The sequence below is a fragment of the Arachis stenosperma genome, chromosome 6 (assembly GCF_014773155.1).
Source record: "Arachis stenosperma cultivar V10309 chromosome 6, arast.V10309.gnm1.PFL2, whole genome shotgun sequence".
Lineage (NCBI taxonomy): Eukaryota > Viridiplantae > Streptophyta > Magnoliopsida > Fabales > Fabaceae > Arachis > Arachis stenosperma.
The window spans coordinates 146,101,545-146,116,392 of NC_080382.1; the positions used below are offsets into that span (position 1 = coordinate 146,101,545).

Here is a 14,848-nt window from a genome sequence, read left to right on the forward strand (position 1 = left end):
TTAATTTGGTTGATATAAATATTAAATAAATTATACTTAAAAATCGATATATCTAAATTTTAAAAAGGTTATAGGCTTAAATATCAGACTAAAAAATCATGTATAAAAATTTTATCAGAATTTATTTATCCTTTTCCTTTTAAATATTATTATTCTTTTGTCATTATGTCGTCAATTATAATTATTTATATTAAAAATTTTGTAATATAAAAAATATATAATTTATATATATATTTATTAAAATTTAAATATATAAATTAATATAATTTATATTAATATTTTTTAAATTTATACATATAAATTAATATAATTTATTTATTAAAAATAATTTAATATTTATACTAATTAAATAATAATTTAAAATACTAAAAATTATTGGTCTCTAATTTTTTTAATTTCATTTCATTTTTTATTATTCATATTGAGCATGGAATTGTTAATTCTCTTGTTGGTTTATGGGTATTTTAAGAGTAAATCTCTTTTTTTAATTTTTGGCTACCTATTCAAAAGATAAAACAGTCTTTTACAATTTAATCATTTTTATCTAATCTCAAATTATTTAAGTAATTAATTTAAATAGTATAAAAATATCTTAAATCAATTACTTAAATAATTAAGAATTGATTAGATCAATTAATTAAATTATTAGAAATATATTAGAATTTTCGTATAACAAAAAAACAAAGAGTTAAATATCGAAAAAGATATTCACTCATATTTTAATAAATAAAAAATAGATGAAAAATTTTAAATCTTTTATTCCTAAAGTGAGTATTAAATCTATCATAGACTTGGTTCGTTCCACTAAACTAACTCATATTATAGTTTGAATATAATGAGATTATTAAGTCAATGTTTTTGAGGGTGAATTTATGTGAACTGCCTATGATCTCATGTATGCTCAATTGGATCAAGAACTTTAATTTGTATTAATTTAACATACCAATTTAGAATTATTATACTTTTTTTGAAGAAATAACGTGTTATATTTTTTAATTTTGATTATGACATATCACTCTTATTTTTATTAATTAATAATTAACGTAAGTTTTTTTTTTCATACAACTCAATAGTGAATCATCTCAATTGAAAAATCTAATTATGATAGTCAAGCATTACAATTAGATCTTATCGCTTATTAACACTTAATAGACGTGAGACCCACAACATGAATAATCAATTTTTTAGATTAAATATCTCACTCCCTCAATTGGATTTTTATTTGAAAATCACCTACTTCTTATATCTTCACAAAAAAAAATATTTAAATACGTGTTTATGTGAAAATAATATTATAAATATTAGATGAAAAAATTCATATTTTATAATTTAAATAAAAAATTCAATTTGAATTTGTTATTTTTTATTTTTTTAGTTTTTTTATGTTATATAAACAAAAATGCATTGGCAAAAAACCATTGTTTAGAATGTCATGATTAAGAGATAAGGGAAAAAAAAATAAATTGGACTAAATTTGCTTAGAAAAATGAGAATTAAAAAAAAATAATTGAGGGGACAAACCTCCCTTAGAATGCATGAGACGCCAACCAAAATTAACTTAGAAAAACAATGTTTCAATGTTCTTTTAGAATCAAGAATAGATACAACAATTTTACCCTTTTTTTCACAAATAAATTTAGTGTCATAGTCTTCTGTCAAAGCCAATAAGAAATAATGTAAGTAATCACATCCTCTATTTTTTTTCTTTTTTTTTTTAATTGACCATGTAAAATACTTCGTATTTTTCTATATGTATATTCTTTGTATGACTCCACTAAAGTGAACAAACTGATAAAATAAAATATTTAGATTGGTGATGAACAGAAAAAATATAATAAAATAGAAAACGAAATGAAACGGAATAAATTAAAATAGAGTCAAGGGAACAAATTATTCTACTTTCTTGTTAAGATAATTTAGTAGTAAAATGGAGTTATATCCATTCCATTGTTGAGATGTCTCAATATATAAAATGTGATGTATGTAACAATGAGTATTTATCATTTCGATCCAAATTGAAAGGGAAAAAATAAAGTAAAAATGAATGGATCGATTTAATTTATCGTTTTTTATTGGTTTAATTAGTTTGTTGGTTCTTATAATTTCGTAAAATTTTTAATTAGGTCTTTGTAATTTTTTTTTCTTTCAATTGAGTTCTTGCATCAATTTTTTTAAAATTGGTTCCTACATTTTTTTTTCTTTTATTTGGGTCTCTGCACCAATTTTTTTTTTAGTTGGGTAGTCCCTATAAAACTAAGTCAATTACTGCCAAAAGGGACATAATTGAAAAAAAAATAGTGTAGGGACCCAATTAAAAAAAATAGTATAGGGATCTAATTGAAAATTTTTGCGAAACTATAAAGACTAATAGAGTAATTAAACCTTTTTTATTTTACTATTGTATTCATTCGTTTTTATTTAAACCGAATAAAAAAATCATATGAGTTTAATTTTGATATATTAGTGGCATAAAATGTTTATACAGTCGTGCAATTACGTCCATTCTTTTAAATAACTATTCACGTAATCAATGTCAAAAATAGTTGTTTTTGTTTATGTTACATAATTTAATGCACGTGTAAAATCACTTTATACTAACAGTGCAACAAAATTAATTTATATATATATATATATATAACCTAATCTTAAGCATAACTAAAAAATTATTGATCTAAAATTAATTAATCTCTTAATTAGATACTATCTCACTCCAAAAGAGTCATATCCTTTTTTGGGTCTACTTGTGTTCCTTTTTTTCTACCCTACTCACCATAGAAGAAGAGCCTACTAAATAAACTCTTCCAATTGAGATTTTGGAACTAAAGTATTACATTCTCTCCAATTTTGTTAACCACAAATTTAGGTTAAGTAATAAAATATAATTAAAGGATATCCTCTAGAGCAAGACAAAAAAAAAAAAAAAAGATTCTATTTGCTTAGGTCAAGGGGCAAATGCCATTAAACTAAAGTTAAAGAGATGAATATATACTTTGGGTAGTATAGTTAGTTATACTTGTGATGCTGCAAAGGTTGGTATTCTTGTTGCTAATTTGCTTTGATCAACATCCACTGTCGTCAATAATTGAGGAATTGACATCCCACCAGATATAACAATTTCTGTATCACATACATTAAGATTAAAAACCATGATCACATCATAATTAATCAAAAAGTTCTATCAATCAAATATAGAAATAAAATTATATATAGATGCATTTTTGGAGATTAATATATTCTCCTATCATAATTCACATAACCTTAGACATATGATAGAAGCATAACATCTTTATATGTTATTTTTTAGGGTTTGTGAATGATCTTTATGATCTTTTAGAAAGTATCCTTCATAATCACATTAAAAATCTCTATCAATAGATATTTTTGTGAAGATCCACCACACCTAAATATTCCCAAATCCCTAGAATTTTAGTTTCCAATGGGCATTATTTTAGAACTTTTTCTTGGGAGAAGATGAATTAGTCCTTCAATACTTTTTTTTCCCTCATAACCATTTAGGAAGATGTGTATTATGAGTTTTATATAATAATAATAGTTTTAAAATATATATTCAAAATTTAGAAAATCCAAATTCATTTCTTACTTTTAAGTATAAATCTGACATATAATATATGCTATAATTTTTTATTTCTTTTAATGATTTGATTATTTGTATTTAAAAAAAAATAATAATAAATATAAAAAACTTAATATAATTAGTATTTTTTAATATATCTTCTTTTATATTTTTTAAATAATTTTTTTGTTTAAAAAAAGACAATCCAATTGATCAATCTATCTTACGAAAATTCAAATTTAAAGTGATTTAGTTAACTTAAAATGTCAATTCTACTTAATTTTTGACGAGTTTGACAATTCGATTAGACAGCGAATTAAGCTTATTTTGCTATACTTAGTGACATATATGATATAATTATTTAAAAACAAATTGTTTAGGGAAGATAATTTCTCCAAAGAAAAGAAATTGTACCTATGCCTTCTCGGACAGACAAATTGGGCCTTAGAACATCATTAGGGTTCATGAGAAGAATGTCACCCAAATATAAGTGGTTGGTTGGAACATAAACACATAGAAGCTCTTGTTCATCTCTGTTTGTTCTCAACACTACCGATGATGTTATGAATGCCAATGCATACTCTCCAACACGTGGGTGTCTTATCAATGCCACTTCCTTGAATGCATTTGAATTTTGATCTGTCCATAGTTACAATAATGTTGTTTCTAATTATTATACACCTTTTTAGACAAAAATAAAAACTTATATGGAGATATTTTCATGTGAAATTACTAATTAAAAAGTATTAGATAATTTAATATATCTAACTAAATTATTATCTAACGACTTTTAGTTATCAACTTTACGTGAAAATGATTGTACCAGGTGAAATTGCTGCACTAATTTGCTTGGAGGCAGCATATATATAGCTTACAAGAGGCATTTTTTTGATGAACCATTCTCCAAGGGTTAGAACTGAAGTTCCCAACCATGATGACATGAATATTCCAACCAAGAATATGAATGTGATTGAGGTTGCAAATCCCAGACCTGTCATTGGTTTATTAATCAAAACCATATTAGTCTTGCAAATTGTCTACTTGTTATTATATTAGGACTATCATCACATGAATTCTTAAAGTTGAAACCCCAAGTTCCTAGATGGCACAACCCCATATGTTTCTCACTTCATTTTATGTGACAAGTTGTTAGCATTCATATACATTAATCTATAAATCTAATTACCCATATGACTTTATATCAAAATGAAGTCTAAAATGTTGATACGTATTATGTTAAACAGTCGAATTAAGTATGTTAAATTATCTAACGATTTTTTAAAATATATTATTTTCACATAAAAATATTTTTATTCGAATAGTTAATTTATATATTTATGATTTTTTCTATTAAAATTCTACTCTTCACCAATCAAAATTAACTACTAAATATATGATAAATTCTAAAATATTTGTTTACAAACTTATTGTACTATTTATTACTATTTGAACTCAACAAAGATAACATTGTTGGTTTATCAAATGAAACTGAGCTAATTTTGCAAAGGATGTGGTGATCACTTGATATTACATGAAAAAATGTCACACTAATTTTAGAGAATAGCTGTGTAACTAAGCACATACACAAATACTTGAGCAATAAAAAATAATAAAACTAATAAAGTGAAAATTCACATGCAGTCGTTTCATGTAAAGTTGATCATTGAAAATCGTCGGATCATAATTTAGTTAAACTTGTTAAATTATTTAATGATTTTCAACAATCAACTTCATATAAAAATAATTGCATGTGAGTATCCACCAACTAATAATGTTTATAACTTAATAATAATATGAGTTGATAATAAAGAACAAACTTACCAAAAATATTGATCCCTAGATGATTAAATATAGGGGAGAAGAAACTATCCACAAAGTGGATAAAACCCCAAGTGATGTAGAATGTTATAGCGATTGGAAAAAGGATTACACTGCAAAATTACATAGTATTTTGTTTAAGACACAGTCTGAATATAACAAAATAGAATAATCTCTTAACAATATTTGTGAATCCCAAAGAAAAAAAGAACATAGAAGTTATTAGATAAAGTAAAGCATACCATCCTGTCATGAACTTCTTTGATGCCCAGCTGCGAATTACTTTTAGAAACGCCTGATTTATTAAATAACCAAAGAAATTCAAACTAATTTCACTCCATCAAGGCAAATTAACAAGATATATGATATGTATGTACAATAATTAACATAATTACTATTGGAACAAGCAGGGTTTTACTTGAAGTAGTGGCACTTATATTTTTTCGTCTAAATGATTATGAAATCAAAATATAATATCATTTTGTTTGGGCAAAATCCTAGTTATCTAAGAGAACATGTTAATATTCGATTTGATCTCTGAAATTTGAAGTCGAATTTAAATTGATTTTTAAAGTTATAATGGACTCAATTCAACCTCTAAAATTTATAATAGTAACTTACGTTAGCTCTTGAGCTGATTTTCGTGAATGATTTGTTAATTTTGCATCTTAACTTGTTAGAATTTGAATTTTTTGCCTAAATTTTACGTGACTAACACTTATTAGACCTCCTAAAAATTTGATTAGCTTCTCAACATCCTCACGAAGACGTCCATTTGAAAATTTTGTACTGAGAAAAATAATCAAGTTTCTAAAACTCTAATAAATCTTAATTACATAAATAAATGTATCATCGTTAATGGATATTAACTCAAGATTGATGTGAGTTACCATTATAAATTTTGGAGTTCAATTTGACTCTATTAAAATTTTAAGAATCAAATCAAATCCGACCTTAAATTTAAATGCTAAACTGAATATTTTTTCTTATAGAAACTTAAAGTACACACAAATCTTTGAACGTAAAAGGCAATTTCGTGAACATAATAATTTTTTTTTCTTTGTAATAATGTAAATCAAACAGGACATATTACAATGGAGGAAAAGATGATAGAAATTAAAAAGAAAAAAAATATATAATTTGACGAACCTCTTGGCCAGTGTGATGATGATGTGGGGTGGGAGTAATAGGGCCTGGTGATGAATTATTAGAAGAAGATTTAAAGCCTCCATTTTGATCAGAAATGGTTGAGACAGGGATCAAAAGCTCAAGATCTCTGCTTGCAGCCATGATGTTTTTTCTTTGATTCCCAATTGTTGTTGTTGATGTTGTCTCTTTTTCTCTTTTCATGAAGAATTATTAATTAGGGGGAATCATGGATGATCATATGATTCATGATCATCAATTTGGTCACTCACTTCCTTAGAGGGATACTCGGAGAACCATGTAACAGAAAATGTTGAACTCTAACAAATCAATAAAGGGTTGTGTTCCATTTGTCCTCACCTTAATTCCTTCAATTAATAGTCTTAAATATCTACTTACTTTTATAACATATATTATTATATTATGTGTTCATGCGTTTTTTTTTAAGGGAAAAAAGTTATTTTTGTAGCTTAATTTTTTTACATAATTGAAAAGAAAATTAAATTGAATTTTTCAAAAAGAATTATTATTAGTCGGTTTTTATAAGAAAGTTGCAAATATTTTTTTAAAGTTTATCTAAATATATAAAAGTATTTTTTTCTTTTCTTTTTCCATTAAAAAGGTGACTAATTATATATGGACTTTAACACCACGTCTATAGTTAACTTCGAAGAAATGGGTCATTTTTTCCCTTTAAATTATAAATTTAACTCAAAAAGTAGTAAAAAGGTGTTTCAAAATTTTGATATAATATTTTAGTGAATTCTCTAAATTTAGAATTTACTTAAGAAAATAAAATAAAATTTTTTATTATTTATTTTATAAATAGAAAAAAATATAAAAAAAATATTTAAAAATAAAAAATCACACTTTATCTTTTTAAATAAAAATTTAAAATTTAGAGGTTTTAAATTCAATTGAGTCATGTTGGATTTCTAATAACATAACTCCAATGATAGTGATTTAATTAGGACATTAAAACAAGATACATGGCTTTAGTTTGAATTTTTTATATATATAAAAAAAATCATACTTTATTAAATTGATTTAGTAATTAGCTCCTTATTTTGATTAAGCAAGTGTCAAAAGGTTAAAATTTTAACTTGTATATGTAGACAAACTTTTAAGAACTTGTTTGAAAACCATTTAATATAAGAAAAAAATTTTATTTAAAAAAATAAATTTATTTTTATGTGAAATTTAATTTTATTATTTAAAATGACTATAATATATTAATAAAATAAAATTTAAATTTAAAAAATATGTGAATAAATTTAGAAATCAGATTTGTTTTAACTAATTTACAAATGAAAAAAATGAGAATTAAAATTTTTAAAAAATTTCATAAAATTTACTTTTAATTGTTCCAAAATAAAAAAGAATCTAACTCTAAAGTAAATTCTAACATTCCAAACAAATTCTAAATAAATATTAAATTCGTGCCAAATTAATTTTTGATCCAAGCCAAAATAAAAGATACCGTTAAAAAAAAAAAAGATTTCCTTGGTTAATACTTAATACACATCATTCTTCTTCAATTATGCAACCTTAGACCAAACCAACAAATATCATCAACATGTAGATTGAGTTTAGATAAGTTCGCCTAATTTTTAATGATATTAAATCTGAGTATCGAAAAATGAAGAATACTTATATTTAAAAAAACTAGTCATAATGTATCGAGTTTTATTAGTCAAATTATTAATAATATACAATTTGTATTCCAACTATAGAAGGCTTAAAAAAATCATATGACCAAAGTCTAAAAGAGGAAAATTTTCATTTATATTTATAGTACATAAACAATATATATACATGGACCCCGGATTCCAAGTTTGACTCCATATATATATAATAATAACAATAATAATTAAATTAAATCAGATTTCACCACTCCACATACACCACAAAACACTGAACTAGCTTACTTGGCCTTTGATAGAGACATTTTCCAAAAAAAAATACACTTGAAATAGAGGAAGATCCTCCACCATACATGCATACACACTCTCCATTCCTTAGTGATTAAGAGAGAACACTTCAACAGAGAAGAAAAAAAAGGAAAGATATACTTTATTTACTTTCTTGATTTTAGGTTAGGCATTCCTTCCAACATAGACACAATTATTGTAACCTACAAAAATAAAAAAAAAAAGATTGTAAAGTCAGCATGCTATTTTAGTGGGGGATGATCAATGAATCTAGGGTGGGAAAAAATGAAAAAGGAAACACATCTAAAGAATATTTAATCATCCAATTAAACATGGATATGTGAATAAAAACAATTTAACTTTCTTTTATGTATAATTGAAGATCAATGTAAAAATATTTTAAGTTTAATTATTCTATTGATCCTTATAGTTTTACCAAATTTTTAATTAAGTTTCTGTATTTTTTTTTCTTTTCAATTGATTCCTACACGGCTTTCAGTTTTATAATTTAGTATTTTTTATGTCAAAAACGTTAAAATTAACCGAATATTTCTCTCAAAATACATACGATTAATAGAAAAAAAATATTTTTTACACTAGCAATGACCTAATTATAAAATTAAAAACAATGTAAATAATAGATACCCTATTGAAAATAGAAAAAGTGTATAGAAACTTAATTGCAATTTTGATAAAATTATAAGGACCAATAGAATAATTAAACTTCATAAAAAAAATAATTAAACCAATATTTTATAATAAAATACACAGAAATAATGTTACCATAACATTTTCATGCAATTCATATTTATATAGCATCTTGTAAATACCACCACCAAAATCTAACATTTTGATAGAAAGGGATGAACAACCTAGTATTGTGTCAAAGATAACAATAATCGAAAAAAATGAATCTTTTCAACAAAAAGATTCAAAAATAGTACTTAGGAAATTGCGAACGAATGGACTTACTTGGATTATTCGTGGACAGTATAGCCGTCTGCGAGAAATCACAAGTCAATGGACTCCTTCCAGCAGATTGATAGAAGAGATTCATGGCAAATGCAGCATGGTTTGAAAGTGTATTTGGTTCAAAACAAGGTCCACCAGGTTGTATTGGAGTACAATCAATACCTTGACCACAAGCATAGTCCAAGTTTGCTTGTAGCTGCACATCCGTTACACCAGATTTCGGCACACACCATGTTGATTTATTTTGTGTTGTTGGCGGCCGTGGAGTCGCCGGAGACTTAGACATATCCGGAGTAGTCTTCAAACCAAAATTTTTAAGACATTAACATATATAATTGTTAAAACTTAAAACAACATTGTTGCTATTGCTATTACTAGTAGAGTAACATTAAGGTGAGAACTGTAGAGAGTGTGATCATTAAAGGTTGCAAAAAAATGGCTTCATGGCCATTTGAGAATTGTGCTTTGTTTCGAGTTGGACTTGGCCCTGTTGATGCTGGAGTCACCGGAGGGTTTGACGACACGGCCGGTGTCGACGCAGGGTTTGAGTTCGGTACATCCGGTGTCATCGGAGATTTTGACACATCCGGACTCTTCAAATCAAATTAAAGAAATACATTGTCAAACACTACTACACACTACAAACTCTAGAAAAGAAAAAAAAACAAGTTTGTATTCTAAGACACAAATTTTAACACATAAACACATACATTTTTCTTACACTAAGATTATGTCATAATTATATATTTAACCATAAAGTCATATAGAGAGTTATAGTCATACCGGTGCTACAACAGGGCTTGTGCTATTCTGTTGTGTCTGCTGTTTGGAGAGACCAGCATCATAGATCATGGATTGATCAGGGTTGAATAGACCAAAAGATCTCTCAGAAGTTGGTCCTGGCTTCAAATCCTCATCATACAATGCGAAGATGTAAGTGTCGACCGATTTCCCTGGCATCAATGGTGTCCCAACCATGGATCTAAGGTGCGCTATGAGGTTACCGTTGTAAGCCTTGGCGTTTTCAAGACTCGGACCAACCTCACTGCTGTCTCCTTTGTATGGCCAACCTGTCTCCGCAACCACAATCTCAACATCCTTAAACCCCATTGAGTTCAATGCAGAGCGGACAGCATCAACCTTCATTCAACCAACAACCATGTTACGTGTACACAAAAAGCAAGTACTAAATTACCTACCCTAAATGCTCAGTTAACTTTATGTAAAGTTAATAGATGAAAGTCGTTAAATGATTTGACAGGTTTAACTAAATTGTCATCTAATTGCTTTCAGTTATCAACTTTATATAAAGTTAACTGCCCAGAATACATGATAGAATACGAAATACATATTAAAAATGAGTTAAACAAATATATGGCGACTGATTTGTGAATTGAACTAATCATGAACTATAACGAGTCAAATATAACAAAATATGAATTTAAATTGCAATGGAGACCTGAGCATCAAACATGTTCATGTATTTGATATTGGTGTTGGGATCAAGCCTTCCAGCATTGGGTTGAAAGAGGCAAAAGGCCAAGTTATCTTGCCTCCCAGGATCATCTCTATAAGCAAAATAAGGGTAAGGGTTGATGGCAAACGGCGACCCCGTCGCGTTGTTAAACGACAACAATCCTTGTAAAACGGTGGAGTATTCCGGGTGGAACCTCCCGGCAGACGGCGGCTCCGAGTCCTTCAAGACCGCCATTGAATGGACCGTTGACACCTGTATTAAGTACCATACGAAATATATGTTAGAATACAAAATAACCGTATTACTGACAACTTTTATGTAATATGTAATGTAATTTCAACAAAGTAACATGAGAATCAATAATTTGACTGATTGATTTATTTGTTTAAATTTAAAACCAATAAAAAATTTCTCTGTTTCTAAAATTTTCCCCACATTAATAAAGATTTTATTTCCAAAACATATAGTATAGATACTAATATACTATAGATTGAGCTGAGAGTTGAGACCTTAATCTTGCCTCCTAAATTGGCGGCATTAAGGGCATTTTGGACATTTTGAATGGCGGGGAGCATCTGGTTCATGAGGTTTGGATCGTTTGAGGTTATAATCTCGTTACCAACGGTTATGAGGATGATGTTGCTGGCTGGGTAGAAAGGCACAACGTTGGAGCTCACCCAGTTTTTGGCATAGTTTGGATCCGATGCAAGTGATGGAATGTCCCCATTTGCTGCTCCAATTACAATTCCTACAAAATGTTCAATTCAACGTCTAAGTTGTTTTGAGCCGGAGAAAATTCACGTGCAATTGTCTCTATACGAATTTGATCGACAATAGTTAGATGACAATTCAGTCAACCCGATGCAGAGTCTTATTTTTTAAGTTTAACCGATCAATTAATTGTCTAATCACATTATCCATACTCAGTAATTCACCAAAATTAATATAAAATATAAAAATATAAAATTAATTTTCAAAAATTTTTAAAATACTATAAAAATAACAATAATATATTATTTTTTATAAGTTAAAAACTACTCTAGTATTTAGCAAAATGACTGTGCATTTAGTCTTTTTTTTTTTTTAAAGGATTTGGATAATTATTCAAAAAGTTTATGAAAAAATTGGAGTAAAAAATTCAAATCTAGATTTTTTTATTTTTTAAAAGAAATTTAGATCATTCGTAAAAATCGCAAAAATAAAAAAATCACTTCATTGTCAATTTTTGAAAAAGTCTCAAGTTTTTAATTATGTTTACAAAAATTCGCATCAAAATTTAATCTCTACAACTGTTTTTTAGAATATATATTTGGTTATTTTGTTATTTTAAAAACTTATTTATCAATAATATCTTTTTAAATCATTTTTGTAAACACTATAAACTTTTAAATTTCATTTTATATACACATAGCCGTTGTAAAAGAGTGTATGTAACATAGGATGCAGAGTTAGGACAAGCACCACCATTCAAAACTTCCATCAAAATTTTAACACTAACTTTGAATTACTTCATTTAGTTCCATATTTTCTTTAATAAAGTAATTTGTAAACAAGTATCTGAGAAATGAAATTAAATACGGCACAGGCTATGAAATTTTATTTCAGATTTTAATTTAAAAAAAAAGCAAATAAATAACACACACACACAAAAAAAATAGAAGTCAAGTTTTAATAATTGCAGTCAATTTTTTTTTATTTATTTTTAAAAGGTTTGAAATATTTAAAAACGCACCAATTCCAGTGTTGGCGAGTGCTTTGATAATAGCAGGGTCGGAACCGTACAAGCGAACTTTTCCGATGGCGGTGGATTGGAGCAGCTTGGCGGTGGTTGACGGCGGTGGAAGGTTATCAGCCACCTGTCCATAGTTAACCCCTATGAATGATTCACCACCTGCAAATAACAACAACAATATTTGATTCACTTTCATTTCCCTATGATGAGAGAGAGAGAGAGAGAGAGTTAATTACTTGCGAGGTTGAATGCAAAGAAGAGAGAAAGAAGGAGAGTAAATGGATCAAGCTTTGTTGCCATGTTTTGAAATCTGAACTCAACGAAATCAAAGGAAAGAACTTGCAGATATATATAGAAGGAGTGAGTTTGGGTTAAAACTTAAAACTCAAAAATAAAAACAAAAATTAAAAAACCTGGAAAGTTCATAATACACAGTGAGCTGTGAGTAGTCACATTAAGATAAAAATAAATAAATAAAGAAAAAATATATTTTTTTATATTTGCCTAAATTATTTAATATAATATATGTCAATATCTTGGTTATTAATTTTGTGCAAGTAGTTATCTGAATTTATTTGTCTACTTATTTTTTACTTTTATGTCTATTTGAGATAAATAATATTATATGTATATCAAAAATTTATTATTATATATTTTAATAAATATTTTTTATTAATAGTTAATTTAATGCTTTTTTTTAATTAATTTGTCTCCGTCAGATAGACTTATGGAATGGGTCTGGTGATTTCAGCTTAAAAAATTTTCTTTCATAACCAAAGATTATACTAATGTTAATTTATTTATATGCATTACGTATTTATGAGACCAGGCTAATATAAAAAAAAAAAAGAAAAGAAATCGGTAAAATAACTTGTGAAAATGATTATGGTTAGATTATAAAATATAACTTAATTTATCTGAATAATTAACTTATTCATTTTATTAAATATGTCTTAGAAATTTGAATTTCACTTTAGATATAATAATTAATAAGTCTCTTATTTTATAAATTTCTCACTCTTTTTTGTTTTGTTTGATGTGCGACTAACTTTATGCACTTATCACACTTGCAACATTAGCATTTCCTTTAAAAAATTATAAAAATAACGGATGTCCAATGATTTTTGAATATTCATGAACGTTATAAACATTTCTTATTCAAAACCGCCACAAAAAGTAAGTAACATATATGGCTGCTTTTGAATTTGAAAAAGTTAGAACACATGAATTGAACTCGTATATACAAATAGTCAAATACAATAATACAATAACCACTTATTTATTTATTTTTTTTAGATGTGGATTACTAAGGAACTTTACCTTACATGTTAATCAAAGAACATTCTCTCAAGTATTGCATGAAGTCACATTAAAAGTTTGAATGGTTTTGAACGACACATAAAGGAAAGTATTTTATTTTAGAATCATGCACTGTCCTCAAAAGCTGCATTCTTTGGTATCATATTTTGAGGCCTCTAAAGGGGGTCCCCAATTTAAGTAGAAAGTGTAAGGAAACCAAGCCAAGGTTAGCATAATATTCAGGCACCAACACTCTTCGAATTTAGCACTGCTACACCTAGAAAAGAGAGTATACACAGGTTAAAATGGAACACTAGGATATTCTTAAACTTAGGAATGGAGTTATTTTTATTACTGTAAAAATATAATTAAGGTAAATAGTAATCTTAAAAAAATTACCTGAATTTGAGTAAATTTTTACAAATTTCCTTTAATTTTATCCGAGTTTATTCAAATCATAGTTAACTAGTAAATTAACTCGTTTGATATTAGAAGAAGTACGAAAAGACATGTCCAGACTATTGATTCTTTACCATTTTGTTTTATTTTTCTTCGAATGTAATGAATTTAGGTTGGAACCTTTCATTATTATTTTTTAATCCTTAAAGTATAGTCCGTCTAGACTATTGATTTTATCTAATAAAATTTTACCCATTTTAAATTAAAAAAAGTTAATTAATTTGATTATTCCAAATTTTAAATTTAACTTAAAAGTTTAACAATTTTTTAACAATAGCATTTATTTTTATTTATTTTTAAAAAACCTTTTATATCTAAGAAGATAGGGTTGTCAAAATGGGTCGTTTATCCATTTAAATGAGCGGACTTTGTCTATAAAATTAAGTTCATTTAAATTTCGGGCTAAACAGGTTGAGCCCGATTAACTCGAAAAAATGACA

General features: G+C 26.7%; 2 protein-coding genes across 3 annotated transcripts; both read right to left on the reverse strand.

Moving 5' to 3' along the window:
• Nucleotides 1–2,892: 2,892 nt before the first annotated feature.
• On the reverse strand, nucleotides 2,893–6,869 carry LOC130936752 (protein LIKE COV 1-like). Its single transcript, XM_057866901.1, has 6 exons — nucleotides 6,542–6,869; nucleotides 5,635–5,687; nucleotides 5,396–5,505; nucleotides 4,398–4,565; nucleotides 3,989–4,213; nucleotides 2,893–3,117 (listed from the first exon to the last, which is right to left on the reverse strand). Exons 1-6 carry the CDS (start codon nucleotides 6,740–6,742, stop codon nucleotides 3,008–3,010), a joined length of 867 nt encoding a protein of 288 aa, XP_057722884.1. The 5' UTR covers nucleotides 6,743–6,869; the 3' UTR covers nucleotides 2,893–3,007.
• Nucleotides 6,870–8,290: 1,421 nt separating this feature from the next.
• LOC130935895 (glucan endo-1,3-beta-glucosidase 7-like) lies at nucleotides 8,291–13,077 on the reverse strand. Of its 2 annotated transcripts, XM_057865807.1 has the most exons (7): nucleotides 12,887–13,077; nucleotides 12,651–12,809; nucleotides 11,428–11,666; nucleotides 10,901–11,170; nucleotides 10,225–10,581; nucleotides 9,442–9,739; nucleotides 8,291–8,672 (listed from the first exon to the last, which is right to left on the reverse strand). In XM_057865807.1, exons 1-7 carry the CDS (start codon nucleotides 12,948–12,950, stop codon nucleotides 8,635–8,637), a joined length of 1,425 nt encoding a protein of 474 aa, XP_057721790.1. In that variant the 5' UTR covers nucleotides 12,951–13,077; the 3' UTR covers nucleotides 8,291–8,634. The 2 variants fall into 2 exon arrangements, with proteins under 2 accessions (XP_057721790.1, XP_057721791.1); XM_057865808.1 differs by lacking the exon at nucleotides 8,291–8,672 and having other exon boundaries at nucleotides 9,579–10,034.
• Between the last annotated feature and the right edge of the window lie 1,771 nt (nucleotides 13,078–14,848).

Excerpts from the sequence above, each read along its gene's own strand:
- LOC130936752 (XM_057866901.1), bottom strand. The coding sequence starts at position 6,742 with ATGAAAAGAGAAAAAGAGACAACATCAACAACAACAATTGGGAATCAA. Across the intron at positions 5,688-6,541 it reads ATCATCACACTGGCCAAGAG|GCGTTTCTAAAAGTAATTCG; the intron begins GTTCGTCAAATT and ends TTAATAAATCAG. Across the intron at positions 3,118-3,988 it reads GTCTGTCCGAGAAGGCATAG|AAATTGTTATATCTGGTGGG; the intron begins GTACAATTTCTT and ends TATGTGATACAG.
- LOC130935895 (XM_057865807.1), bottom strand. The coding sequence starts at position 12,950 with ATGGCAACAAAGCTTGATCCATTTACTCTCCTTCTTTCTCTCTTCTTT. Across the intron at positions 9,740-10,224 it reads CAAGCCCTGTTGTAGCACCG|ACTACTCCGGATATGTCTAA; the intron begins GTATGACTATAA and ends TTTGGTTTGAAG. Across the intron at positions 8,673-9,441 it reads ACTGTCCACGAATAATCCAA|GTTACAATAATTGTGTCTAT; the intron begins GTAAGTCCATTC and ends TTATTTTTGTAG.